This window comes from Puma concolor, chromosome B1 (assembly GCF_028749965.1).
Source record: "Puma concolor isolate L17-30 chromosome B1, mPumCon1.1.hap2, whole genome shotgun sequence".
NCBI lineage: Eukaryota > Metazoa > Chordata > Mammalia > Carnivora > Felidae > Puma > Puma concolor.
This window is the reverse complement of record NC_141670.1, coordinates 43,804,513-43,832,494: the sequence shown is the minus strand read 5'-3', so window position 1 is coordinate 43,832,494 and position 27,982 is coordinate 43,804,513. Positions and strand designations below refer to the sequence as shown.

Sequence of the window (27,982 nt, the reverse complement as noted above, 5' to 3'; positions counted from 1 at the left end):
GATTTGTCTGGTTGTTCTAGCTATAACTTGATCATGATGGATGGTATTTTAATGTGCTGCCGAATTTGGTTTGCTAGTCTTTTATTGACAATTTTCTATCAATGTTCATCGGGAATATTGGCCTGTACTTTTCTTTCTTGTAGCATCTTTTTCTGGCTTTGCTATCAGGGTAATGCTGGCTTCATAAAATGACTTTGGGCGTATTCCAACATCTTTGATTTTTTTTTTTTTGTTTGTTTTTTGGCAGACTTTGAGAAGAATTGGTGTTACTTATTTAACTATTTGGTAAAATTCACCAGTGAGGTCCTCTAGTCCTGAGCTTTTCTTCATTGGGACATTAAAAAAAACACTAATTCAATTTCCTTCCTAGTAATTGCTCTATTCATTTATTTTATTTCTTCTTGATTAAGTCTTGGTGGGTTGTATTTTTTTTATTGAAGTATAGTTGACATACAATGCTATGTTAGTTTCAGATATATAACATAGGTATTGGACAATTTTATACATTACACAGTACTCACTATGTTAAGTGTAGTTACCATCTGTCACCATACAAAGCTATTATAGTACTATTGACTATATTCTCTATGTTGTGTTTTCATCCCCACGACTTATTTTATAAATGGAATTTTATACCTCTTAATCTGCTTCTTATACTCTGCCCATCTACTTGACCCTCCTCCTTTTTTTTCAGTTTTGTTCTCTGTATTTATGAGTCTATTTATGTTTTTGTTTATTTGTTCATTTATTTTTTATTTTTGATTCCTCATGTGAATGAAATCATGTAGTATTTGTCTTTCTCTGTCTGACTTATTTCACTTAGTATTATATCCTGTAGGTCTACCCATGTTGTCATGAATAGCAAGATTTCATTGTTGTTGTTTTTTTAATGACTGAATAATATTCCATTGTTTATATATACCACATCTTCTTTATCCATTCATCTTTCAATGGACATTTGGGTTGCTTCCATATCTTAGCTATTGTAAATAATGCTGCAATGAACATAAGAGTGCATATGTGTTTTCAAATTAGTGATTTCATTTTTTTCTGGCTAAATAATCAGCACTGGAATTACTAGATTATAATTGGTATTTCTGTTTATAATTTTTTGAGAAACATCCATACTGTTTTGCAGAGTGGCTGCATCAATTTACATCTTTTCAGGTTCTTTGCTGTTTTTAAATCAGATTATTTGTTTTTTGATGTTGAGGTGTGTGATTTCTTTATATATTTTGGATATTAACCCCTTATTGGATATATCATTTGCAAATATCTTTTATATTTTTGTAGGTTGCCTCTTCATTTTGGTAATGGTTTCCTTTCTTACCTTTGTATTTTGATATGATCCAAAAACTGTATTTTTGCTTTTGTTTCACTTTCCTGGGAGACATATTTAGAAATATGTTGCTAAGGTTGATATCCAGAGATTACTGCCTATATTTTTTTTCCAGGAGTTTTATAATTTCATGCCTTACATTTAAGTCTTTAATATTTTTGAGTTTATTTTTGTATATTTTTATTTATGTATATGGTGTAAGAAAGTGGCCTAGTTTCTTTCTTTTTTAAAAACAAATGTTTATTTATTTTGAGAATGTGAGCATGAGCAGGGAAGGGGCAAGCAAGGGAGAGAGAGAATCCCAAGCAGGCTCCATGCTGTCAGCACTGAGCCCAATCTCAGCCCAATCTCACGAACCGTGAAATCACGTCCTGAGCTAAGATTAAGAGTTGTATGCTTAACCAACTTTGCTACCCAGGCTCCCCAAAAGTGGTCTAGTTTCATTCCTTTTTCATGTAGCTGTCTAGTTTTAGACATTATTGACTGAGGAAACTGCTTTTTCCCTGTTGCATATTCTTACCTTTTGTGTTGTAGATTAATTGACCGTATAATTATGGGTTTATTTCTGGGTTTTCTTTTCTGTTCCATTGATCTACGGGTCTGTTTTTGTTCCAGTACCATACTGTTTTGATTACTATAGCTTTGTAGTATAGCTTTAAATTTGGGTTGTGATACATCCATCTTTGTTCTTTTTTCTCAAGATTGCTTTGGCTGTTTGGAGTGTTTTGTGGTTCCAGACAAATATTATTTGTTCTAGTACTGTAAAAAAATATTATTGGTAATTTGATAGGGATTCCATTGAATATGTAGGTTGTTTTGGGTAGTATGGACATTTCAACAATATTAATTCTTCTAGTCCAAGAGCATGGTATGGTATATCTTTCTATTTATTTGTGTCATCTTCAATATCTTCATCAGTGTCTTATAGTTTTCAGAGTGCAGGTCTTTCTCTTATCCTTAAGTAGTTTGTTATTCTTTCCCCAAGTTTTAATTTAAATTGCAGTTAGTTAACTTATCAGTGTAATATTAGTTTCAAGTGTAGAATTCAGTGATTCATTACTTACATATGACACTCAGTGCTCATCACAACCAGTGCCCTCCTTAATGCACATCACCAGTTTAACCCATCCCCACACCAACCTCCCCTCCAGCAACCTTGGTTTGTTATCTGTACTTAAGAGTCTGTTTTATGGTTTGTCTTTCTCTTTTTTCCTATGTTTATTTGTTTTGTTTGTTAAATTCCATGTGAGTGAAACCATAAGGTATTTGTCATTCTCTGACTTATTTAGCTTAGCACAATACATTTTAGCTCCATCCATGTCATTGCAAATTAATTATTTGCATAAAATAAATAAATAATGATATTTTATGGCTGAGTAATATTCCATTATATATCTGTACCACATCTTCTTTATCCATTCATCAGTCAGTGGACATTTGGGCTCTTTCCATAATTTGGCTATTGTTGATAATTCTGCTATAAAGATCAGGATGCTTGTGTCCCTTCAAATAAGTATTTTTGTATCCTTTGGTTAAATACCTAGTAGTGCAATTGCTGGATTGTAGGGTAGTACTATTTTTAACTTTTTGAGGAATCTATTACTGTTTTCCAGAGTGGCTGCATGAGTTTGCATTCCCACCAACATTGCAAGAGGGTTCCCCTTTCTCCACATCCTCACCAATATCTGTTGTTTCTTATGTTATTAACTTTAGCCACTCTGACAGATGTGAGATGGTATCTCATCGTGGTTTTGATATGTATTTCCATGATGATGAGCAATGTTGAGCATCATTCATGTGGCTGTTAGCCATCTGTATGTCTTCTTTGGAAAATGTCTATTCATGTCCTCTACTCATTTCTTAACTGGGTTGTTTCTTGGGTGTCGAATTTGATAAGTTCTTATAGATTTTGGATACTAACCCTTTATCATATATGTCATTTGCACATACCTTCTCCCATTCTCTAGGTTGCCTTTTAATTTTGTTGATGGTTTCCTTCACTGTGCAGAACCTTTTTATCTTAATGAAGTCTCAGTAGTTCATTTTTGCTTTTGTTTCCCTTGCTTCTGGAGACATATCTGGTAAGAAGTTGCCGTGGCTGATGTCAAAGAGGTTGCTGCCTGTGTTCTCTAGGATTTTGATGATTTCCTGTCTCACATTTAAGTCTTTCATCCATTGTGAATTTATTTGTCTGTATGGTATAAGAAAATGGTCTAGTTTCATTCTTCTGCATGTCATTGTCCAGTTTTCCCAACACCATTTGTTGAAGAGACTGTCTTTTTTTCTGTTGTGTAGAAGATGAGTTGACAATATAGTTGTAGGTCCATTTCTGGGTTTTCTATTCTGTTCCTTTGATCTCTCTGTCTGTTTTTGTGTCAGTGCCATACTGTATTGATCACTGTATCTTTGTAATATAAATTGTAATATAAGTAATATAAGTAATATAAGTTGAAGTCTGGAATTGTGATGCCTCCAGCTTTGCTTTTCTTTTTCAAGATTGCTTTATGGTTCCGTACAAACTTTAGGATTATTTGTTTTAGCTCTGTGAAAAATGCTGTTGGTATTTTCATAGGGATTACAAGAAATGGGTAGATTGCTTTGGGTGGTATAGACATTTAACAATGTTAACTCTTCATCTTTCCTATTTTGAATGACAGCCTTGCTGGATAAAGTATTCTTGGCTGCATATTTTTCCCATTCAGGATGTTGAATATATCATGCTACTCCCTTCTGGCCTGCCACATTTCTCTGGGGAGATCAGGTACTAACCTTATTTGTCTTCCCTTATAAGTTAGTGACTTCTTTTGTCTTTCTGATTTTAGGAATTTTTTCCTTTTCTCTATGTTTTGCAAATATAACTATGATGTCTTAGTGTTGGCGTGCTTTTATTGATTTGTATGGGAGTTCTCCTGGATTTGAATGTCTGTTTTCTTTCCCAGATTAGGGGTGTTTTCAGCTGTAATTTCTTCAAATACCCCTCTGTCCCCTTTTCTGTGTCTTCATCTTCTGAGACACTTATAATAGGAATATTATTATGCTTTATGTAGTTACTGTATTCCCTAAATCTATATTTGTGATCTAATATTTTTCTTTTCCTCTTCATTTCAGCTTCATTATTTTCCATAATTTTGTCTTTATATCACTTATTCATTCATCTGCTTCTTCCATCCTTATGGTCTTTACTTCCTGGAAGTTCTGAATCTTGGTTATTGCACTTCTCTTTTTGGCTTACTTTTTAGGTCTTTTATCTCTGTGGTAAGGGATTACCTGGTGTCTTCTATGTTTTTATCAAGCCCAGCTAGTATCCTTATGATTGTTGCTTTAGATTTTCCATATGGCATTTTACTTATATTTGTTTTGAGTAGATCCCTGGCTGTGACCTTTTCTTTCATTTGGGATGAATTCCTCCATCTTGGCATTTTGTCTAGGTCTCTATCTTCTTTTGTGTGTTAGGAAAGTGTGTTATGTTTCCTGCTCCTGAGAGTAATGGCTATATTATGAAGGGGTTCTATACTGTTGGGGGCCTGGCACTTCAAGAATTGTCTGTGGTATGTGCTGTGTGCACTCTGTTGCTGTGTTTTGCCTGCTCTTTCCCTCAAGTCAGTCCTCTGCAGAGTTTCTCCTTGCCTGCAGTGGGAGTATTTGGACCTTGTTTACTGTGTGGCAAGTTTAACTAGGTGTGCTCTGGTCTGCTTGTTTAAAGAGACTTGATTCTATTTGCATTAGAGCTGAACCTTTGCATAACTCATGGTGCACTGGGTGGTGTTTGTGCTGGCCTTCTGGGCGAGGGGACTGCTGCTCTGATTCTCAGGCACATTTGCCCAAGAAAAACAGCATCTGTAGAGTGCAGGGGGCTGGGGCTTGGTGTAAGTAGTTTAGGCCACCACTTTTGGCACAGTGCTGGTTACTGAAGTTAGTTTATGCTAAGGTGTGGGGAAGGCAAATGGCTCCACCCAGCTTCCTTGTTTCCAGAGAGGGACGTTCGTGCCTGCTGCTTTCTGGGAAGCCCTTCCAGAAGAGTGAATAACCTCTTTTGGTGTATCCCAGGCATGCTTCAGATTGTTGCCTTTACACTGTCTGTGTCCAGGCTGCCTGCCTGCCTGGCAGTGCAGTACACCGTGGGCTCTATTGAAGGCAGGCTGGCTGAGTTTTAAAACTGCACACTTTAGGGGCTTAGTATTGTGGGGACATGTACTGGTTCTCTGGGGGAGGGTCTCACCATGCTGGGACTGATACAGGTTTGATACAGAATGGAAGTTGCACCAAAGCTCATGAGTGTTGAGTTTGGAGTAAAACACATCAAAGAGCCAGTGTCCAGGTTAGCTGCCTTCAGCAGGTGTCTCTGCATCCCTACTGAGGGGTGAAGGAGGGAAATGTTGCCTGCTGACTCTTTTGTCCCCAGAGAGACAGTGCCACCTCTCCCATATGTACTCCAACAAGGGGAAACTGTCTCTCACAGGGGGACAGGGGATCTGTCTGTCCCAGGAGATCCTCAGATTGCACTATCTGTCCCTCTTCTATCTGCCTTTGTTCTCCATATGAGCAGTGCAGCACTCTCAGGGCTCCACACTGGCCATTCTGTGGACCTCTAAAACTCTAGTCTTTGAGCCCTGCTGGGTGTAAAAACACAAAAATCAGCCCCTCTTGTTTTCCCACTCAGTGGCTTTGGAGACATGTTTTCCTTGTGCAACCCCCTATGCACTCCTCTCTCGCTCTCTCTCTTCTTCTCTCTCTCTCTTTCTCTTTCTAAATCTCACCTCTCTCTGTGATCAGGGATCCCTCCCCTGCATAGAACTCATGATCTGTTTTCCCTCAAACTAATACGCTGTTAGTCTATTTGGTAGATCTTTAGGGTTTTCTCCAGAGATTATCATGTCTTCTGCAAATAGTGACAGTCTTACTTCTTCCTTACCAATTTGGATGCCTTTTATTTCTTTTTTTTATCTGATTGCTGTGGCTAGGACCTCCAGTGCTTTGTTTATTAAAAGTGGCAAGAATGGACGTCTTTGTCTTGTTTCTGATGTTAGAAAAAATCTTTCAGTTTTTCATCGAGTCTGACAATAGCTGTGAGTTTTCATATTTGGTCTTTATTATGTTGAGGTATGTTCCCTCTAATCCCACTTTTCTGAGAGTTTCTATCATTAATGTTGAATTTTGTCATGTGCTTTTTCTTCATCTATTAGAATATTGTATGGTTTTTATCTTTCATTTTGTTAATGTAGTGTGTCATGCTGATTGATTTGATTTGTAGATCAACCACCCTTTTACCACTGTAATAAATCCCATTTAATTATGGTGAGTGATCCTTCTAATGTATTCTTGAATTCAGTTTGCTAATATTTGTTGAAGGTTTTTGCATCTAAATTCATCAGGGATATTGATCTGTAGTTTTTTATTTTTGTAATGTCTTTTGCTGGTTTTGATAGTAGGATAATGCCAGCCTTGAAGAATGAATTTAGAAGTATCCTTTTTCTTCTAGTTTCTAGAATAGTTTGAGAAGGAAAGGTATTAAATCTTTCAGTATTTGATAGAATTCACCTGTGAAACCATCTGGTCTTTGACTTTTGTGTGCTGGAAGTTTTGATTATTGAATCAATTTCATTACCAGCAATTGGTTTATTCAGATTTTGTATTTCTTCCTAATTCAGTTTTGGAAGATTGTATGCTTCTAGTTATTTATCCAGTTTTTCTAGGTTGTCAGATTTGTTAGCACATAACTTTGTAGTAGTCACTTATAATCCTATGTATTTCTATGGGGTAAGTTATTTCTCTTTATTACTGATTTTGTTTGAGTCCTCTCTCTTTTTTTCTTAATGAGTCTGACTAAAGGTTTATCCATTTTGTTTATCTTTTTAGGCTCTTTGTTTCATTGATCTTTTTCTTTAAGTGTTTATTTCATTTATTTATGTTCTGATCTTTATTATTACCTTACTTAATCTAGTTTTGGGCTTTGTTCTTTTTTCTTTAGGTGTAAGGATAGATTGTTTATTTGAAATTTTTCTTGTGTCTTGAGTTATGACTGCATTACTATAAACTTCATTCTTTTATGGCTCTTGACTGTGCATGAAAAATTTTGAATCACTGGGTTTCCATTTTCATTTGTCTCCAGGTATTTTTAAAAATTTCCTCTTTGTTGGGGCACCTGAGTGCCTCAGTTGGTTAACTATCTGACTCTTGATTTCAGTTCAGGTCATGATCTTGTGGTTCCTGAGTTTGAGCCCTGTGTTGGGCTCCAGGCTCACAGTGTGGAGCCTGCTTTGGATTCTCTCTCTTCATCTCTCTCATCCCCTTTCCCTACTTGTGTGCTCTTTCTCTCTCTGTCTCTCCAAATGAATAGACAAACCTAAAAAAATTTTCTATTTGTTTTCTTCATTGAAACATTTGGTACTTCCTAGAAATTTAGTAAGCCTCTATGCCTTTGTGTTTTTCCAGTTTTTTCTTGTAATTGATTTCCACTTTTATGCCATTGTGATCATAAATGACACTTTATGTATCATGTACATATTAAGTCTTCTTAAATTTATTAATACTTGGTTTTTTTCCTAACATGTGATTTATCTTGGAGAATTTTCCATGTGCTCTTGAAAAGTATGTATTTGCTGGTTTTGGATTAAATATTCTGTATGTATCTGTTAATGTCTATGTGTAGGTTATATGGTCAAACGTGTCATTCAAAGTCACTATTCCCTTATTGATTTTCTACCTGGATGATCTATCCAATTGATGTAAGTGGGGTGTTCAAGAATCCTGTTATTATTGTATTACTGTAAAATTCTCCCCTTGTGTTTGTTAATACCTGCTTTATATATTTAGGTGCTCCTATTTTGAGTGCACAGATATTTACAATTGTTATGTCCTTCTGTTGGATTGAACCCTTTATCATTATGTAACACCCTTCTTTGTGTCTTGTTAGTCTTTGTTTTAATGTCTGTTTTGTCTGATATAAGTATTGTGACCCTGACTTTTTCTTCACTTCCATCTGCATAGAATATCTTTTTCATCCCTTCACTTTCAGTCCGTATGTGTTTTGAAGTCTAACACAAGTCCTTTCTAGGCAACCTATAAAAAAAAACCCTGTCAACCAAGAATATTATGACTGGACAAGCTGTCCTTGTCCTTCAGAAATGAAGCAGTGATAAAAACTTTCTTAAACAAACAAAAGCTGAATGTATCATGACTAGACCTGACATACAAGAAATGATAAAGAGTTCTTTGAGTATCATTGGAAACACACTAATTAGTGTAGCATTATAAAAACATATGAAGGTAGTATATAAAAATATCTGGTAATGATAAATATATACTCAAAGTCAGATTTCCCAATGGTGATGTGTAATCACTAACAGTTTAGTTTAAAAATGAAAAACAAACATATCAGAAATAACTATAACAAAAATGCTTTTATTGGATACATAATATTAAAAATGTGTAAAGTGTAACATCAACAGCCTAAACTTCAAAGGAGAGAAGTAAAAGTATAAAGTTTAGGGATTTTATGAAAATCAAATTGTTATCAGTTTAAAATAGGATGTTAAAATTTTTACATACTTTATGTAAACTTCATGGTAACTGCAGGGGAAAAACATGTAGTAGTTACACAAAAGAACATGACAAAGAGGTCAAAGCATACTGATACCAAAAGTTATCAAATTAGAAAAGAAGACAGGAGAATAAGAAGCAAGGAACAGTGTATTTATAAAATAGCCAGAATGCCATTAATAAGAGGCCAGTAGTAAGTCTTTACCTATCAATAATTACCTTAAATGTAAGTAGATTAAATTCTCCAATCAAAAGACATAGAATGTCCAAATGGATTTTAAAAAAAAATCCAAGGATATTCTGCATACAACTTGCTTTAGCTTTAGCTTTAGCTTTAAACACATAGACCTACTGAAAAGATAGAAAAAGAAATTTGAAGTTATTGGTAACCCAAAACACAAGCAGGGTTATCAACATTATATCAGACAAAATAGAATTTAAACTAAAAATGGTAAAAATAGACAAAGAAGTTCATTATATAATAATAAAGGAGCGTATCTTCATTTTGTTCATGCATTGTTTTCTTACTTTTAATTGTCTCTATGTTCTTGTGGTTTACTAGGCTTCTTTAAGGTGATTAATCTAAATTCTCTGACAGTTTATAGGTCTCTATTTCATTGTGGTCAGTAATTGGAGCTCTATTAGTTTCCTTTGGTGGTGTCAAGTTTTCCTGATTTTTCATGATCCTTGATTCCTTATGTCAGTATCTGCCAATTTAAATAAGTGGTATTATTTTCTAGATTTTACAGGTTTGGTTTGGCAGAGATAGCAATTCACCATTCAGCTTAAATTGAACTCTGGGTGTGTCAGCTGGTATCATCCTTGGTCAGGTGGTGTTTGCTATCAATGTCAGTTTTGGGATGAGACTACTGATTGAGCTCTGAGGTTGAGGGTAGGTGCTGCTGGATAGGAATACTGGCTTAGTTCCTTGACCAAGTGAGGCTGTAGGATAGGTTCTGCAGTTGCCTGGATTATCTACTCCTGAAATCTAAGACTTCAGGACTAGGTCCATACTCAGCAGTAGGCAGGGTTATGAATTACATTCTTGTCCTGGTGTGGCAGCAGAACAAGCCCCATGGCTTCCACAGCTAATGTTTGTGGACCCAAGTTAGGCAGCACTACACACTGAATTCTCTGACCAGATGGGACTATTAGTTTTGCTCTGCAGATGTGGAAGGCCACAGACTATGTTTTCTGTTTAAGTGCTACTGTAAGCAGGGCTGTAGGATGCACTATGTAGCATCCTATGTGCTCTGGTAGGTTCCTGGGTGGGTGGGATAAAGTTGTATTCCACAGTGTGCTGAGATATGAATTAGTTTCCATGCCTGGTACTATCCTCAATAGAGAACACGGTTCTGGCCTGTCTCTTGCTTGGGAATCAAATTAAGCAGAACTATGTACTAAATCCCTGGCCTGACAGGCCACCATCCTACCTGTGCAAATGGGTAGGACTACCAGCTGGGCTTTCTGTTTGAGTGTTGTAATTGGAGTTGCAAGATGGGATACACAGATTCCTCGAACTCTGATTAGGTTTCCTGCTCAGATGGGCTGGAGACTGTACTTGGCTTTGGGAAGGTCTATGAAGTAGTTTTCATGTCTGATTTTGGCTGCAGAACAGGCCCTCAAATAGAATGCTCTTTCTTTGTGGATCAAGTCAGACAGAATTACATCCTCAGCTCCTTGGCCAATGAGGACAGGACCATCATCTTGGCTCTGTAGATGCAGAGGCACTTGATAGGCTCTCCGTTGAAGTGTCTCTGTAATTGAGGCTGCAGAGTGAGCTACCAAGATTTCTGGGAACTCTAGTTAGGTTTTATTGTTGGCAGGGTTGGATAGAAGCTGTACTCAGCAATGGGAAAGGCTACAGATTGGCTTCACTATCTGGGAATATTATGTATTCAACATTATATATTAAATATCATTAGACATGATATATAGATTAAATATATACAATATACTTAATATTATTGAACTAATGTTAAGTTTCTTGCACACAGGTGAAAATCCTTATTCTTAAGAACTACATGCTGAAGTGTTTGCAATTTAATATCAAATAGTCTAGCAAAATGAACAATGAATGCCCAGACCCACATCCATAGACACATATGATAAAGATATATATAAAGAAGTGTGTCTAACATGAATAGTAGATTAATCTAGGTGAAGGATAAATGGGTAGTCTTCGAATTTTAAATTTTCTGTAGGTTGAATTTTGTCACCATAAAAAGTAAGTGGTATTATCAAAATTAATGACTCCTTAGAATGGCTGAATTTTATTGTATGTAAATTATACCTCAATAAAGTTGTCCTAAAAATTTTGGGGTAGAGTAACAACAAAAAAACATTTATTTCAAGAAAATCATTTACACAGATTTTATCACTAAGTCAAAAAGAAAGAGAAATGCACTATTTCCTCTAATGACTTGGTAGGGTATTGGGTTTCATCATTTACATGATCATATTCAGCAAATTCCTAGTGAGAATTTATATTAAGCATTTCAAAAAAAACAGTTGAATCCTAATACGTCTTAAAATTTTTTTATTGTCACCTCACAAGGGGTTGAGGTCTTCTTATGTAGGTGAGTCCAGTTGATAAAAATGGAGAAACTTTTTTTACAATATTTAAATATATCTGAATATACAATCTTGAATGTATAACTTGGAAATCAGCACCAAAATATTCTCAGATAATATAGAAAAAGTCAAAAGAAAATATCATGAGGACATGAATAAGAAAAAGAAAATTATAGGTCAGCTTTATTGATTGCAATATTGTGAGTGTGATAAATATCCCTTTTAAAGTACAGAGAATCTCAGATTATGTGACATTTATGAGATAGCTTAAACAAAATGGAAGTGTTAGGTATAAAACTTTTTAAATGTTTTATTGTTTTAATTTTATTCATTTATTTTTGAGAGAGAGAGAGAGCAGGGAAGGGGCAGAGAGAGAAGGAGAGAGAGAGAATCCCAAGCATGCTCCATGCTGCCAGTGCAGAGCTTGATGCAGGGCCCGATTCAATGAACTGTGAGATCCTGAACTGAGTTGAAATCAAGAGTCAAGGTGACTCAACTGACTGAGCCACCCAGGCACCCCATTTTTTAAATGTTTTTTGTAAGTATAAAACATTATTATTATTTATTATTTTTTATGTATACAACATTTTTTAAAAGACCATCAAAAATATGCCAGGATTGGCAATCAAAAGATAATGAAGATGGTATTACTAACAGATAAAGTAAAATTTAAGATACTTAAAGTAGAAGAATGAGGATATTTTATATTGAAAGCTATAATTCAAATTAAAGAAGCATTTCTTTTTTTTAATTTTTTTAATGTTTATTTACTTTTGAGAGAGAGAGAGAGAGAGACGGAGCACAAGTGGGGGAGGGGCAGAGAGAGAGACACACACACAGAATCCGAAGCAGGCTCCAGGCTCCAAGTTGTCAGCATAGAGCCCATCATGGGGCTTGAACCCACAAACCATGAGATCATGACCTGAGCTGAAGTCAGATGCTTAACGAACTGAACCATCTAGGCACCCCTAACAAAGCATTTCTAATGATGAATACTTAGTTGACGAGTTATGAAGAAACTATAAAAACAAAACCTCTGGAAATATTCAGAAGAAAGTAATAAATGTCAAAACTATAGTGGAGCACATTAAGGCATTTTTCTTAGCCTCTAACAGATAGAAAAAAATTTTAACATACAAAGATCAAATTATTTATCAACCAGCTTTACTTAACACTTAACCTTTGTACCTTATGAGTGAATGACACATACATTCAATGGTAGTCATTTCTAGGTCACAGGGAAAACACCAGTAATTTTGTAAAACTAAAAGCTGATACGCCAAAACTCCATCATAATACACTAAAACAATAAGGAATAAAAAGAGATATAATAATAGAATGAAAAATTTTAAATACTACCATAAGTGACTTTTTCAAGGTGGAAACAAAACTATATAGGGTATTTAGAAATTAATGAATTCCATACAATATTTAAAAATTTTGGAGCATATGTATCAGTCACGGCAAACTTGGTGGCACTCTGATAAAAAAAATCCTAATGGCTAAACACAGTTTATTTTTTTTCATGCAACATCAGCTATGGGTCTGGGTGGCTCTTTGGGCAGCTGTCTTCCATGTGTTGGCTCAGCATTCCAGAATGTTTAGGTTTTTTGGCATTTCTACATTGATAGTTTTTTTTCTCCCATTTTCTAAGTCAATAGAAGAACAGACCAGACAGACAGTAGGGAAATACTTTCTCTCAGAAGTGACATTTATCACTTTTGTCCTCATTCCATTTTCCAAAGTGAACTGGCCTGCTTATATTTAAAAAGGAAGCATTCCTGGACTAGAAGAGAGCTGAATATTGGTTAAGAGGGAGAATGCCTACCACAGAGAATTGTACCAAGACTTAAGTTCTAAAACTGTAAAGCAAGAGGAATGTGAGGCAAGCAGGCAATAGTTAATAAGTTGAACCACAGGAACATTAAAATAAATAAGTAAATCTAAGAGCTGGTTATTGAAAACAAAAATAAATGGGTAGAAAGTGCTATTAAGCAAAAAGAAAAAAAAACATGGTTTAGAAACGATCAAGATGATATAACTATGGCCTTGGAGAAGAGTAAAACAAACAAATGCAAATTTGATGAATTCTCCAAAGGAGATACAAATTTAAGTCAAATTCATCATGTTGTACACCTTAAACTTACATAATGTTATATATAAGTTGTATCACAAAAAAAATGGAAAAAAAAGAATTTTAATAGATTCAGTTGCCAGTGTTAGGTATAGATAGTTTTAAAGGAAAGTTTTTAAGTGTTTGGGAAAACATAGTTCATATACTACTACAATTTTAGGGCATGTGAAAAACATACAACTTAATTTTAAGTAGTGCTATAATAATTACTAAGCAACATTCATTTGCTTCATTATGATGAAGTGTGTACACACATAAAAACACATGAGCAACATGTCCATATTAGAGCAGTATTAATTTTAATAGCATATTAATAGAATGTAATGTTTTGATCAAGGAATATGATGGCTTAGTGTTAAGTAACATATTAATGAAATGCATTGCATCAATAGGTCAGAAGACAAAAGTAATTATCAATCATTATCAAAATGCTGCTGATAAAAATTCAACTCCATTTTTAATAAAAATTTTAGTAAATAGGGAGATACATAAATAGTTTTTCTCAACATGATCTAGAATACTCATAAACTGAATACCACCTAATGATGAAATTTATGAGGTTTTCCAATGAAAAATCCAGAGCAAAGCTCACAATGGTGATATCACCATTGTTGTTTAATATTGTCTTGGCATTTTTAGGCAGTTAGACATAGAAAGAGCTTATTGGTGATGAGAAAGAATATTTCCAAACACATTATCCAGAATCACTTTAAAAGTGAACCTCTCATTAAGGCTCTCCTACCCCTCCAAAAAAAGTATTTTCCCCCTCTTCATGCTTATATGTTTTGGTTTGTGATTACATGTTATTATTTTAGAATAAGTACATTTTAAAATACCACATCAAAAACTTATGATTAAATTTTCATAAATAATAAGTAATGTCACAAGTTGAGTGCATTAAACATTAAAGTCATGTTATTAAATATTTTTATTTACTTATTATATACATTAAGTTATAAATTATTTTATTTAATTATATATTATATATATATATTGATTTCCTAGATTTCAACTAGAATATAGTCCTGTGGCTACTTTCGAATATAGCACATTGTATAGGTGAAAGGTATGTGATATTTTCTTGATGGCATCCACTAGTTTTTAAAAATAATTTATCTTTTTCAGTGTGATTACATGGGCTCTGATATAAAGGTTGTAACACAGAAGATTATTCAGATAATTGGCTTTGTTAACACTGTAAGTTTTTATGTATTTTGTTTATATATTTTGTAAAAGTGTAGGTAATATGAATTGATGTGTATAATATTTTGTTGTATTGTTGAAGTTCCTATAATCAAAATACTGCATTAAATGTCATATGCATTTTTATGAAAGTTTAATATAATTTAATTAAAATTTATTTAAAATTTATTATTATTTTTTTAGATACTTTCACAGTTAAAACTGACTGTTGTAATATCTTCCATAGAAATCTGGTCAAATAAAAACAAAATTTCTACTACAGGGAATCCTAATATTATATTATCTAGATTTTTAGAATGGAAATACAAACATGTCTCCCAACCTCATCAGACTGCATACTTATTTGCGTGAGTATAGTATTCCATTTTTGTATAGCATTAAACAAATAACCCAAAATGATTTCATATGTTAATTATGAAAATAAGCATTTAATGAATATATACTGTGTCCTATAAATTTGATAGACACCATGGGATGGGAAAAACATGTAAATTTAGAAGTCCTTGTTTTCAAGGAGCTAATGTGAGGCAAGACTTAAAAACTTTTAAAACTCAACTGACATAAAATGACCTGATAAAAGTAAAATTACATGAAAATACTGAAATAACTAAAGAAGGTTAATGATGAGTGATATAATTTCTTTGGCTTTCCTTGTTATACTACTTGCTCTCTCTACATTTTTGTCTCCATTTGTTTTTTAAATAACATCAATATATAGAATTTATACATGCTCTAGAATCTAATGCACAGAAAAATCTATGCATCTTTAAGGAGATCACAGAAAACTGAATGTACAGGAAACCAGAATAAAAACTATAAACGTTAGTGCAGTAGCCTTTTGCATAAGCTATTAGGCCTTATCCTTATTACACTTCTGGAAGTTTATTAAATTTACAATTTACAAAATATCGAAATATTCTTAACACTGACGATTTGAAAAACGTATATTTAAATAGTTTAATTCAGAGTAGCATAGTGCTTAGGACATAGTAATTGTTTGATAATTCTTGCTATGAAAATGATTATCATTAATAATACCATTCTTAAATGCAATTCTGAGGAAAATTATTATTTTTTAGCTTCAAGAAACATCCTAGTTTTATAGGAGCCACATTTCCTGGGAAAATATGTAATAAGAATTATGCTGTAGGAGTTGCTCTGGTATGTAATTATTTTCCAAATCCTCATATTTTCATGTTTTAAAATTTTCTAAATATTTTAAATGAATAAGTATATTAGTTTAATCATCCTTTAATAGTTTTTATATTGCTAAATTGGAGCATTAATACTAAACTATATAATTGCTTTTTTTTTTAATTTTTTTTTAACGTTTATTTATTTTTGAGACAGGGAGAGACAGCATGAATGGGGGAGGGTCAGAGAGAGAGGGAGACACAGAATCCGAAACAGGCTCGGGCTCTGAGCTGTCAGCACAGAGCCCGACGCGGGGCTCGAACTCACGGACCATGAGATCATGACCTGAGCCGAAGTTGGATGCCCAACCGACTGAGCCACCCAGGCACCCCTATAATTGCTTTTAAAAACACAACAACTTTAAATTAAACTGATCACAATGCCATACTATTTTTAAAAAACATATTTGACTAAGTAAAAGTTTAATTGTTTTGAACAGTGGCATGCTTGTATCAATATTTATTATATAACCAATGTAATTTTATTGTTAGTTATTAAATGTCAGCTTCTTACAACATTAATAATTGGTGTAAATTCATGTGCTTTTTTATCACATGACTTTTTTTTTATTTTAACATAACTTTTATTGCATTCAATTCTTTATTATGTTTGGGATGAGCAGACTGTTGGAGGAAGAAACAGCCATCAAATGTTCATAACTACTGTTTTTTGGCAAAGTAAAAATGATCTCCTACTACAGAATTATATTCCTTTTACAAGTTATATAAAAAATGGGGAAGGGAACTAAAAGTACTTCAGAAGTCTGTGCTATGATTTTTTTTACTGATCCGTTTGCACAATTGGTTGTGTTTTAGTAGCAAGTAAAATGAAGCAAATTGCTATTGACAGATATTTAAAATCAGTTCTAGGGCGCCTGGGTGGCTCAGTCGGTTGAGCGTCCGACTTCGACTCAGGTCATGATCTCACGGTCTGTGAGTTCGAGTCCCATGTCTGTGGGCTGTGCTGACAGCCCTGAGCCTAGAGCCTGGAGCGTGGAGCCTGCTTCGGATTCTCTCTCTCTCTCTCTCTCTCTCTCTCTGTCCGTCTCAAAAATAAATAAAACATTTAAAAATTAAAATCAGTTCTTCACTTGTTAATATTCCTATAAAATACATATTGATTGATTAGATAAATCCAATAACAGTTGTGGGGTTGTTACTATGGGTAGAGAACAATCATACATTTCATAAGGATTTGTGTTTATTCTTAGTGCCTAGTTTTGGTTTTCTCTCAGTGAAAACTTGAGGAAAGACCATCAGAAATTGTCCAGGTCTTCATTGTTGTTGTTAATTCTTCTTTGAAAACAATGTTTCATTGCTGAAGACTAATTTTTAGATCGTGTGTGTGTGTGTGTGTGTGTGTGTGTGTGTGTGTGAAACAAATAAAGCAGACGATAATTATGGAGTATAAGTGGTTAGTATGTGTATGTTTTTCTGAGGCATTCTTTAAGACTTTAGTTTTGATTGGAATTTTTATAATAGGAATTTGTAAATAAAAAGGTGAATACACGAGTTAAGCAAGAATGCTATTAAAATATCAGTATAACATTAAAATATAAATATAAAAATAAATTATTTCTGATTGTGCCAACAACAAAGAGTTTGAAGATTAGATTTCAAAAAGATAGCTACCAGTCATAATATTCCAGAAGTTTTTTTAAAATTAAAAATTACTTCCTTGAATATTGTGGCTTTATTAAATGTCTTGAAATCACTATAGTTTAAGTCCTCTGACTTTGTTCTTTGTCAGTACTACATTGTACATAACTTTGCATTCTCATATAGATTTTAAAACCAGCTTTTCTAGTTACACACACACACACACACACACACACACACACACACACACACGCACACACACACACACAGGCTTAGATTTTGATTGGGATGGTGTATAATTTATGAATGAATTAGAGGAAATGATGTATTATCAACATTGGATCTTCCCATCCACTAACATGGTTTATGTCTCCATTATTGATGTCCTTAAAAAATTCTCTGTAGAGATTTCATACATCTGCTAAGTTTATTCATAGAGATTTTATATGTTCTGATGCTGTTGCAACTGGTATTGTTTAAATTTATCTTCCAGTTTTTCACTGCTAGTGTATATATATGTGGTCTATTTATGTATGTTTTTTACATATGACCTTGATGAATTTATATAGGAGATCCATTATTTTTTCCAGCTTTAATGAAATATAATTTTGCATATATCATTGTTTAACATGTACAGCATAATGATTTGATATATGTCTATGTTGTGAAATGTTTTCCACAGTTAGGTTAGTGAACATATCCATCACATCTCACATAACTGCCTTTGTGTGTGTGTGTGTGTGTGTGTGTGTGTGTGTGTGTGTGTGTGTGGTAAGAACCTTTAAGATCTACTCTATTGGCAACTTGCAAATGTACAATACAGTACTGTTAATTATAGTCACTATGCTGTACATTGCATCTTCAGAAACTAGAAGTTTGTACTATTTAACTATTGGCACTTATTCCTGCCCCTAGAAACCACCACTCTGTTCTCTATTTCTAGGATTCTGGTTGTGTTAGACTCCACATATGAGGAGATCATACAATATTTGTCTTTCTCTGTCTTATTTCACTTAACAATGCTCTCAAGATTCATACATGTTGTCACAAATGGCAGGATTTCCTCCTTATTTATGACTGAATATTATGTATATATGAATATATATCACAATTTATCCATTCATCTATCAGTGGACACTTAGGTTGTTATCATGTCTTGACTATTGTGAATAGGGCCACAGTGAACATGGGGTAAAAATGTCTCCTTGAGGCAGAGGGTTTTATTTTTTCCAGATATATACCCAGAAGTGGAATTTATGATTCATATGATAGCCCTATTTTTACTTTTTTCAGGAATCTCCACACTGTTTTCCATAGTGGAGGTACCCATGTACATCAGCAGTGTACAAGGGTTCCATTTTTTCCACCAGCATTTATTATCTATTTTCTTTTAGATAATAGTCATTCTATTAGGTGTGAGGTGATATCTCTTGTGGTTTTGATTTGTAATTCCCGGATGATTAGTGATGCTGACCATGTACCTTTTCACCTACCTGTTGGCCATTTGAATATCCTCTTTGGAGACATGTCTATTCAGGTTCTTAGACCATTTCTTAAACAGATTATTTGGGTTTTGGTAGTGAGCTGTATGTGTTCCTAATATATTTTGAATATTAACCCCTTATCAAATCTATAGTTTGAAAATATTTTTCCCAATATCTAGGTTGCCTTTTCATTTTATTGACTGGTATTTTGCTGTGCAGAACCTTTTATGTTAAATAAGTACTACTTATTTTTGCTTTTGTGGTTTTGTGTTATATCCATAAAATCATTGTGTAGACCAATGTCAAGGAGATTTTTCACTATGCTTTCTTATAGGAGTTTTATGATTTCACTTCTTACGTTTAAGTATTTAGTTCATTTTCAGGTAATTTTAGGAAGTAGTATGAGATAGAGGTCCAGTTTTGTTATTTGCATGTGAATATCCAGTTTTCCCAACATAATTTATTGAGGAGACTATCTTTTCTCAATTGAGTGTTCTCAGCTCCCTTGATAAATATTAGTTGACCATATACATGGAAGGGTTTATTTTTGGGCTATCTGTTCTGTTCCACTGGTCTTTGAGTCTGTTTTTATGGCACTAACACTTTTTGATTACTATAGGTTTACCATACAGTTTGAAAACAGTAAGTTTGATGCTTCCACCATAGCTCTTTTTTGAGGGAGAGCTTAAACAACCAATATTGTCACAATTCTGGATGCAAGAAAGTCTAACATCAAAGTGCTGACAGATACAGTGTATGGTGAAAGCTGACTTCTTGATTCATAAAACAACTTTTTCTTTTTGGTACTTATGTTTTTTTGTTTCAGTTTTTATCTAATTCTAGTTGGCTAACATATAGTGTAATATTGGTTTAGGAGTAGAATTTAGTGAACCATCACTTACATATAACACCCAGTGCTCACCACAACAGATGACCTCCTTAATACCCATCACCCATTTAGCCCATTCCCTACCAATCTCCCCTCCAGCAACTCTGTTTTTTGTCCTTGGTTAAGACTCTCTTATGGTCTTTGTCTTGCTTTGACTGACTTATTTCGCTTAGCATAATACACTCTAGATCCATCCATGTCGTTGCAAATGGCAAATTTTCATTCTTTTTGATCACCAAGTAGTATTCCATTGTGTAAATATATATCACATCTTTTTTATCCATTCATCAGTTGATAGACATTTGTGCTCTTTTCCTAATTTGGCTATTGTTGATAATGATGCTATAAACGTTGGGGTGCATGTGTCCTTGTGAATCACTATTTTTTTTTATCATTTGGGTAAATTCCTAGTAGTACAATTGCTGGGTCATAGGGTAGTTCTATTTTTAACTTTTTGAGAAACCTCCATACTGTTCTCCAGAAGGACTGCACCAGTTTGCATTACCACAAACAGTGTAAGAGGGTTCCCCTTTCCCTACATCTTTGCCAACATTTGTTCTTTCTTGTATTGTTAATTTTAGATATTCTGACAGGTATGAGGTGGTATTTCATCATAGTTTTGATTTGTAATTCTGTGATGATGAATGATGTTGATCATCTTTTCATGTGTCTGGTAGTGTCTGTTAAGTCTTTCTTGGAAAAATGGCTATTCAGGTTTTCTGCCTATTTCTTAGCTGGATTATTTGTTTTTTGGTTGTTGAATTTGATAAGTTCTTTATAGATTTTGGATACTAACCCCTTATCAGATGTGTCATTTACAAATATCTTCTCCCATTCCATGGATTGCCTTTTAGTTTTATTGATTATTTTCTTTGATATGCAGAAGATTTCTTTTTTTTTTTTTTTATCTTGATGAGGTCCCAATAGTTCATTTTTGCTTTTGTTTCCCTTGCCTCTGGAGATGTATCTTACTACATACTAGAAGTTGTTAGAGCTGAGGTCAAAGAGGATGTTGCCTGTGTTTTCCTCTAGGATTTTGATGATTTCCTATCTCACATTTAGGTCTTTCATCCATTTTGAGTTTATTTTTGTGTATGGTGTAAGAAAGTGGTCCAGGTTCATTCTTCTGCATGTCGCTGTCCAGTTTTCCCAACACCATTTGTTGAAAACACTGTCTTTTTTCCATTGGATATTCTTGCCTGCTTTGTTGAAGATTAATTGACCATAGGGTTGTGGTTTCATTTCAGGGTTTTATTCTATTCCATGGATCTATTCCATGGATCAGAACTGTCTTGATGAGTACAGCTTTGTGCTTGAAGTCAGGAATTGTGATGCTCCAGCTTTGCTTTTCCTTTCCAAGATTGCTTTAGTTCTTTGGGGTCTTTTGTGATTTCATACAAATTTTAGGTTTATTTTTTTTTAGCTCTGTGAAAAATGCTATTGGTATTTTGATAGGGATTGCAATACATGTGTACATTGCTTTGGGTAGTATAGACATTTTAACAATATTTGTTCTTCCAATCCATGAGCATGGGATGTTTTTCCATTTCTCTGTGCCATCTTCAGTTTCTTTCATCAGTGTTCTATATTCTTCAGAGGACAGATCTTTACCTCTTTGGTTAGGTTTATTCCTAGGTATCTTATGGTTTTTGGTGCAAGTATAAATGGGATTGATTCTTTGATTTCTTTCTTCTGTTTCATTAGTGGTGTATAGAAATGCAACAGTTTTGGTATGTTGATTTTGTATCCTGTGATTTGGTTGAACTTGTGTTTTGGTTCTAGACATTTTCTAGTGGAGTCTTTTGGGTTTTCTATATAGAGTATCATGTCATCTACAAATAGTGAAAGTTTGATTTCTTCCTTGCTGATTTTAATGTCTTTTATTTCTTTTTGTTGTCTGATTGCTGACTTCCAGTACTATGTTAGGTAACAGTGGTGAGAGCGGATATCAGGTTTGTTCCTGACCATAGAGGAAGAGTTCTCAGGTTTTCCCCATTGAGGATGATGTTAGCTGTGGGGTTTTTTATATGGCTTTAATGATATTGAGGTATGTTCCCTGTATCCCTATTTTGTTGAGGGTTTTTATGAAGAATGGATGCTGCATTCTGTCAAATTCTTTTTTGAATCTATTGGAAGGATCATGTGGTTCTTATTCTTTCTTTATTAATGTGGTGTATCACGTTGATTAATTTGGAAATATTGAACCACTCTTGCAGACCACAACTAAATCCCATTTGATTGTGGTGTGTAATTCTTTTAATGTACTGTTGGATATGATTTGCTATTATCTTGTTAGAAATTTTTGCATCCATATTAATTAGGGATATTGGCCCCATAATTTTCTATTTTAGTGGAATCCTTGTCTGGTTTTGGATTGAAGGTAATTCTGGCTTTGGAGAATGCGTTTGGAAGTTTTCCCTCCATTTCCACGTTTTGGAACAGTTTGAGAAGAACAGGTATTATTTCTTCTTTAATTTCTGGTATAAATCCCCCAGGAAGCCATCTGTCCCTGGACTTTTGTCTATTGGGAAATGTTTGGTTACTTATTCAGTCTTTGCTAGTTATGGATCTGTTCAAATTTTCTATTCTTCTTGTTTCAGTTTTGGTAGTTTATATGTTTCTATGGAAAATTCTTTCCATTTCTTCTAATTGCTCAATTTGTTGGCATATAATTTTTCATAATATTCTCTTATAATTATTTGTACTTCTGTGATGTTATCTCATTTGTGATTTTACTTATTTAGATCCTTTCTCTTTCTTTTTGGTAAGTCTGGCTAGGGGTTTATCAATATTATTAATTTTTTTTAAACAACCAGTTCCTAGCTTCATTGATCTTTTCTACTTTTTAAAAATTCTATGTCATTTATTTCTGCTCTAGTTTATATTATTTCCCTTCTTTTGCTGGATTTAGGCTTTATTTGCTATTCCTTTTCTAGCTCCTTTCGGTGTAAGTTTAGGTTGTGTGCTTGAGACTTTTCCTTCTTCTTCAGAAAGCTCTGTATTGCTATATACTTCCCTCTTAGTACTGCTTTTGCTGTATCCTGAAAGTTTTGGACCGTTGTGTTTTCATTTTCATTGGTTTCCATGTATTTATTTCTTCTTTAATTTCTTGGTTAACCCATTAAGTCTTTAGTAGGATGTTCTTAATGTTTTCTTGTGGTTGACTTCCAAGTTTCATAGCATATTGGTTAGAAAATATGCATGTTATGACCTCAGTCTTTTTGTATTGTTGAGGCCTGATTTGTGACCCAGCATATGATCTCTTCTGGAGAATGTCCCATATGCACTAGAAAAAAAATGTGTATTCTGCTCCTTTAGGATGATATATATGTGTTAAGTCCATCTGGTCCAGTGTGTCATTCAAAGCCATTGTTTCCTTTTTGATTTTCTGCTTAGATGATCTGTCCATTGTTGTAGTGGGGTGTTAAGGTCCCCACTATTACTGTATTGATATCAATGAGTTTTGTTGTATTTGTTATTTATTACTTTTTTTAGAGAGAGAGAAAGTGCGAGTGGGGAGAGAGGCAGAGAGAGAGAGAGAGAGAGAGAGAATCTCACACAAGCTCCATGTTTTCACAGATAGACCCCTTTATTATGATATAGTACCATTCTTCATCTCTTGTTCCAGTCTTTGTTTTAAAATATAGTTTGTCTGATATAAGTACAGCTACTCCTGCTTTCTTTTGATGTCTCATAGCTTGATAGATGGTTCTCCATCCCTTCCTATTCACTCTGCAGGTGTCTTAGGTCTAAAATGAGTCTCTTGTAGGCACCATATAGATGGGTTTCATTTTTTTTTTTTTAATTTTTTTTTCAACGTTTTTATTTATTTATGGGACAGACAGAGACAGAGCATGTACGGGGGAGGGGCAGAGAGAGAGGGAGACACAGAATCGGAAACAGGCTCCAGGCTCCGAGCCATCAGCCCAGAGCCTGATGCGGGGCTCGAACTCACGGACCGTGAGATCGTGACCTGGCTGAAGTCGGACGCTTAACCGACTGCGCCACCCAGGCGCCCCAATTTTTTTAAATCTGTTCTGATACCATATGTCCTTTGATTGGAGCATTTAATCCATTTACATTCAGAGTGATTACTGGTAGATATGAACTCATATACTGTCCAGGGCCTTGCACTTCAGGAAGTGTTTCTGGTATATGCTATGTGCACTTTGCTGTTGTGTTTTCACTGCTCTTAACTACTGATCAGTCCTCTGAAGGGTTTTTCCTTGTCTGCAGCGGGTATTATTTGGACCTTGTCCACTGTGTGGTGACAAGTGTGCACCATTCACTGAAGTCCATCGCTGCTGATGGGCAGGGGTAGAAATTGTGTCAGCCAGCTCTATCATCTTGGAGAGGGGAGTTCATGCCCACCACTGTTCAGGAATTCCCCACAGAAGAGCAAATAACCTCCCCTCAATTGTCCCAGGCATCCTTCAGATCTTTTACTTCACCCTGTCTTTGTCTGAGCCATCTGCCCACCTGGTATAACAGTGCTCCTGTGTTTTATCTCTGGCACAGAGCTGTGTTTCAAAACTTCAAATTTTAGGGACCCACTGCAGCACAGATTTGTGCTGATCTTTTGGGGGAGGTCTTGCTGTGCTGTGGCTGGTGCCAGTTTGTCCCAGAAGAGAAGTCACGTGAATGTACAGGGGCTTGGAGTTTATGGTAAAGAACAGCACAAAGCCAGAGTTCAGGTTAGCTGCCCTCAGCGGGTGCCTCTGTTCCTATGCTAATGAATGGGGAAGCTCAATGGTGCCCACCAGCTCTATTGTCCCCAGAAAAGCAGTGCCATCTTTCCCAAATGCACTCTAAGAAGGGGCACTGTCCCTTCCAGTGGGACCCAGGGGATATTCAGACCACGCTATCTGCTCCAGGGCCTCTGTACCCCTTCTCCACTGGAGCACCTCTATACCCACCAGACTCCACCCTGTGATGGTTTGGACTTATAAAACTTAAGACTTTGGGCTATGCTGCTTGTAAAAACTTGCAATCATCAGTCTCTCTTGTTTTGCCCATCTGTGATTTGGGGGATGTGTTTTTATTGTGCAATGCCCTGCACCCTGTTTTTTCTCTCTCTTTCCTCTCTCCTTGATCAGGGCTTCCTCCCCTCCACTGCATGGGTGATTCTTTTCTCCCCCCAGTCACATCTCTGAACCTCCTACCTTCCTTGATGTGGCCTCTTTTATCCCTCTAGTTGTGCAGTTTGTTCTCTCAGTCCTCAGATTGATTTCCTGGGTGTTCAGAATGATTTGGCATTTATCTAGCTGTGTTTGAAGGAAAAGGCAACTCTAGGGTCCCCCTACTATTCTCCCATCTTAGCTCCTGGTCTAGAAGGGGAATATGGGCATTTTAACAATATTAATTCTTCCAGTCATAGAATATCTTTCCACTTATTTGTGTCATCTTAAGTTTCTTTCATCAATATCTTATAGTTTCAATGTGCAGGTTTCTCATCTTCTCAGTTAAATTTATTCCTAGATATTGGGGCACGTGGGTGGCTCAGTCAGTTAACTGTCCGACTCCGACTCACATCATGACTCGTGGTTTGTGGGTTTGAGTCCCAGGTCACACTCTGTGCTGAAAGCCTGGAGTCTGGAGCCTGCTTCAGATTCTGTGTCTCCCTCTCTCTTTGCCCCTTCCTTGCTCATGCCCTCTCTCTCTCTCAAAAATAAAATGAACATTTAAAAAATTAAAAAAATTATTCCCAGCTATTTTATTCTTTTTAATGCAATTGTAAATGGGATTGTTTTCTTAACTTCTCTTTCTGATAGTTAGTTATTAGTGTATAGAAATGCTGCAGATTTCTATATATTGATTTTGTACACTGCAACTTTACTTAATTTATTAGTTCTTTTTTTTTTTTTTAACGTTTTATTTATCTTTGGGACAGAGAGAGACAGAGCATGAACGGGGGAGGGGCAGAGAGAGAGGGAGACACAGAATCGGAAACAGGCTCCAGGCTCTGAGCCATCAGCCCAGAGCCTGACGCGGGGCTCGAACTCACGGACCGCGAGATCGTGACCTGGCTGAAGTCGGACGCTCAACCGACTGCGCCACCCAGGCGCCCCTAATTTATTAGTTCTAACAGTTATTTTTTTTTTTTGGTAGAGTTTTAAGGTTTTCTATATTTGCAAATAATCACTGTTTACTTCTTTCAATTGGATGCCTTTTTTTTCTTGCCTAATTTCTTTCGCTAGGACTTTCAATACTATGTTAAATAAAAGTAACAGTAATGGAATTCCTGTCTTGTTTGTGATCTTAGAGAAAAAGCTCTCAGTTTTTCACCTTTGAGTATGATAGCTGTGAGCTTGCCATATATGGCCTTTATTATGTTAAGGTACATTCCCTCTAAACTCACTTTGATGAGCAATTTTAATCATAAATTGATGTTGAATTTTATCTTCTATTCATTGTCCTGTTTTTTCTTTTTTAATCTTTCTCTTTTTTGTCTTCTATGGTTTTCATTGTACATTTCATAGGATTCCATTTCCTCTCCTCTCATCATATCATCAGTTATATTAAGAAACCTACTTAAACATTTGTCCTAGAGTTTACATATACACTTGCAACTAACTTAATTGTAATGTAGTTTTAATTAACTAGACTAAGCTAACTGAACTAAAATAGCACTAATCTAGATGGGAAAAAAATTTAAGGTTACCTAGGATTTATTTTCATCAGATGTTAAAAGACATACAGACATGTTAATGACTGTCATGGAAGAGGGGAAGATGGCGGCATAGGAGGACCCTGGGCTCACCTCTTCCTGCTGGTCACATAGATTCCACCTACACCTGCCTAAATAACCCAGAAAACCGCCAGAAGACTAGCAGAATGGATTCTCAGGAGCCAAGCACAGAGGAGAGGCCCATGGAAGAGGGTAGGAGGACGGAGAGGTGGTGCGGGATACACGGACTGGAGGGAGGGAGCTGGGGCGGAGGGGCAGCCCGCCGGCCAAGCAGAGGTCCCAAGTCTGGCTTGCAAAAGTGGAGTTGCCGGACGGAGTGTGTTCGGACAGCAAGTGGGACTTAACATCTGGAAGGTTATAAGCTAACAGCTGTGCTCGGAGAGTGGGAGGGCTGGAGGACAACGAGAGGGAGAGTTGTTGAGCCCTGGACGACAGAGCTCAGCTTGGCCAGGAACAAAGGTGCTTGCCAGCACCATCTCCCTCGCCCATCCCCCAGCCGAAACCACAAAGGGAACCAGTTCCTGTCAGAGAACTTGCTTGCACCCCGCAAACACCCAACGCTGTGTTTCTGCGGATCCATCCCTCCTGCGGCTGGTCTGACTCCCTCCCGGTGCCGCAGGGCTCCTCCTGAAGCAGATCACGAAGGATAAGCAAGCTGAACCTGCCCCTCCCGCCCCAGTGCAACTTGCTGATCCACCCCAGCTAATACGCCATATCCCCAGCACCACAAGCCTGGCAGTGTACAAGTAGCACAGACGGGCCATGCCACTCCACAGTGAATCCCACCCCTAGGAGGGGGGAAGAGAAGGTACACACCAGTCTGACTGTGTCCCCAGCTGTAGGCTGGGGGCAGACATCAGGTCTGACTACAGCCCTGCCCACCAACGCAAGTTATTCAAGACAGCACAGGGGAAGTGCCCTGCAGTTCCGCACCACTCTAGGGACTATCCAAAATGACAAAAGGGAAGAATTCCCCTCAAAAGAATCTCCAGGAAATAACGACAGCTAACGAACTGATCAAAAAGGATTTAAACAATACAACAGAAAGTGAATTTAGAATAATAGTCATGAAATTAATCGCTGGGCTTGAAAACAGTACAAAAGACAGCAGAGAATCTCTTGCTACAGAGATCAAGGGACTAAGGAACAGCCAGGAAGAGCTAAAAAATGCTATAAATGAGCTGCAAAATAAAATGGAGACAACCACAGCTCGGATTGAGGAGGCAGAGGAGAGATGAGGTGAACTGGAAGATAAAATTATGGAAGAAGAGGAAGCTGAGAAAAATAGAGATAAAAAAAAATCCAGGAGTATGAGGGGAAAATTAGAGAACTAAGTGATG

General features: G+C 35.8%; 1 protein-coding gene across 2 annotated transcripts in view; it reads left to right on the top strand.

The window, feature by feature from the left end:
* Nucleotides 1-27,982, top strand: part of LOC112858926 (disintegrin and metalloproteinase domain-containing protein 5-like) — a 141,417-nt gene that overhangs the window by 32,927 nt on the left and 80,508 nt on the right. For both annotated transcript variants that reach the window (XM_086703653.1, XM_086703652.1), the window contains 3 exons: nucleotides 14,712-14,783; nucleotides 14,973-15,136; nucleotides 15,869-15,950. In XM_086703653.1, the coding sequence (XP_086559779.1) occupies nucleotides 14,712-14,783; nucleotides 14,973-15,136; nucleotides 15,869-15,950 (318 nt within the window). The remainder of the gene's footprint in view (nucleotides 1-14,711; nucleotides 14,784-14,972; nucleotides 15,137-15,868; nucleotides 15,951-27,982) is intronic.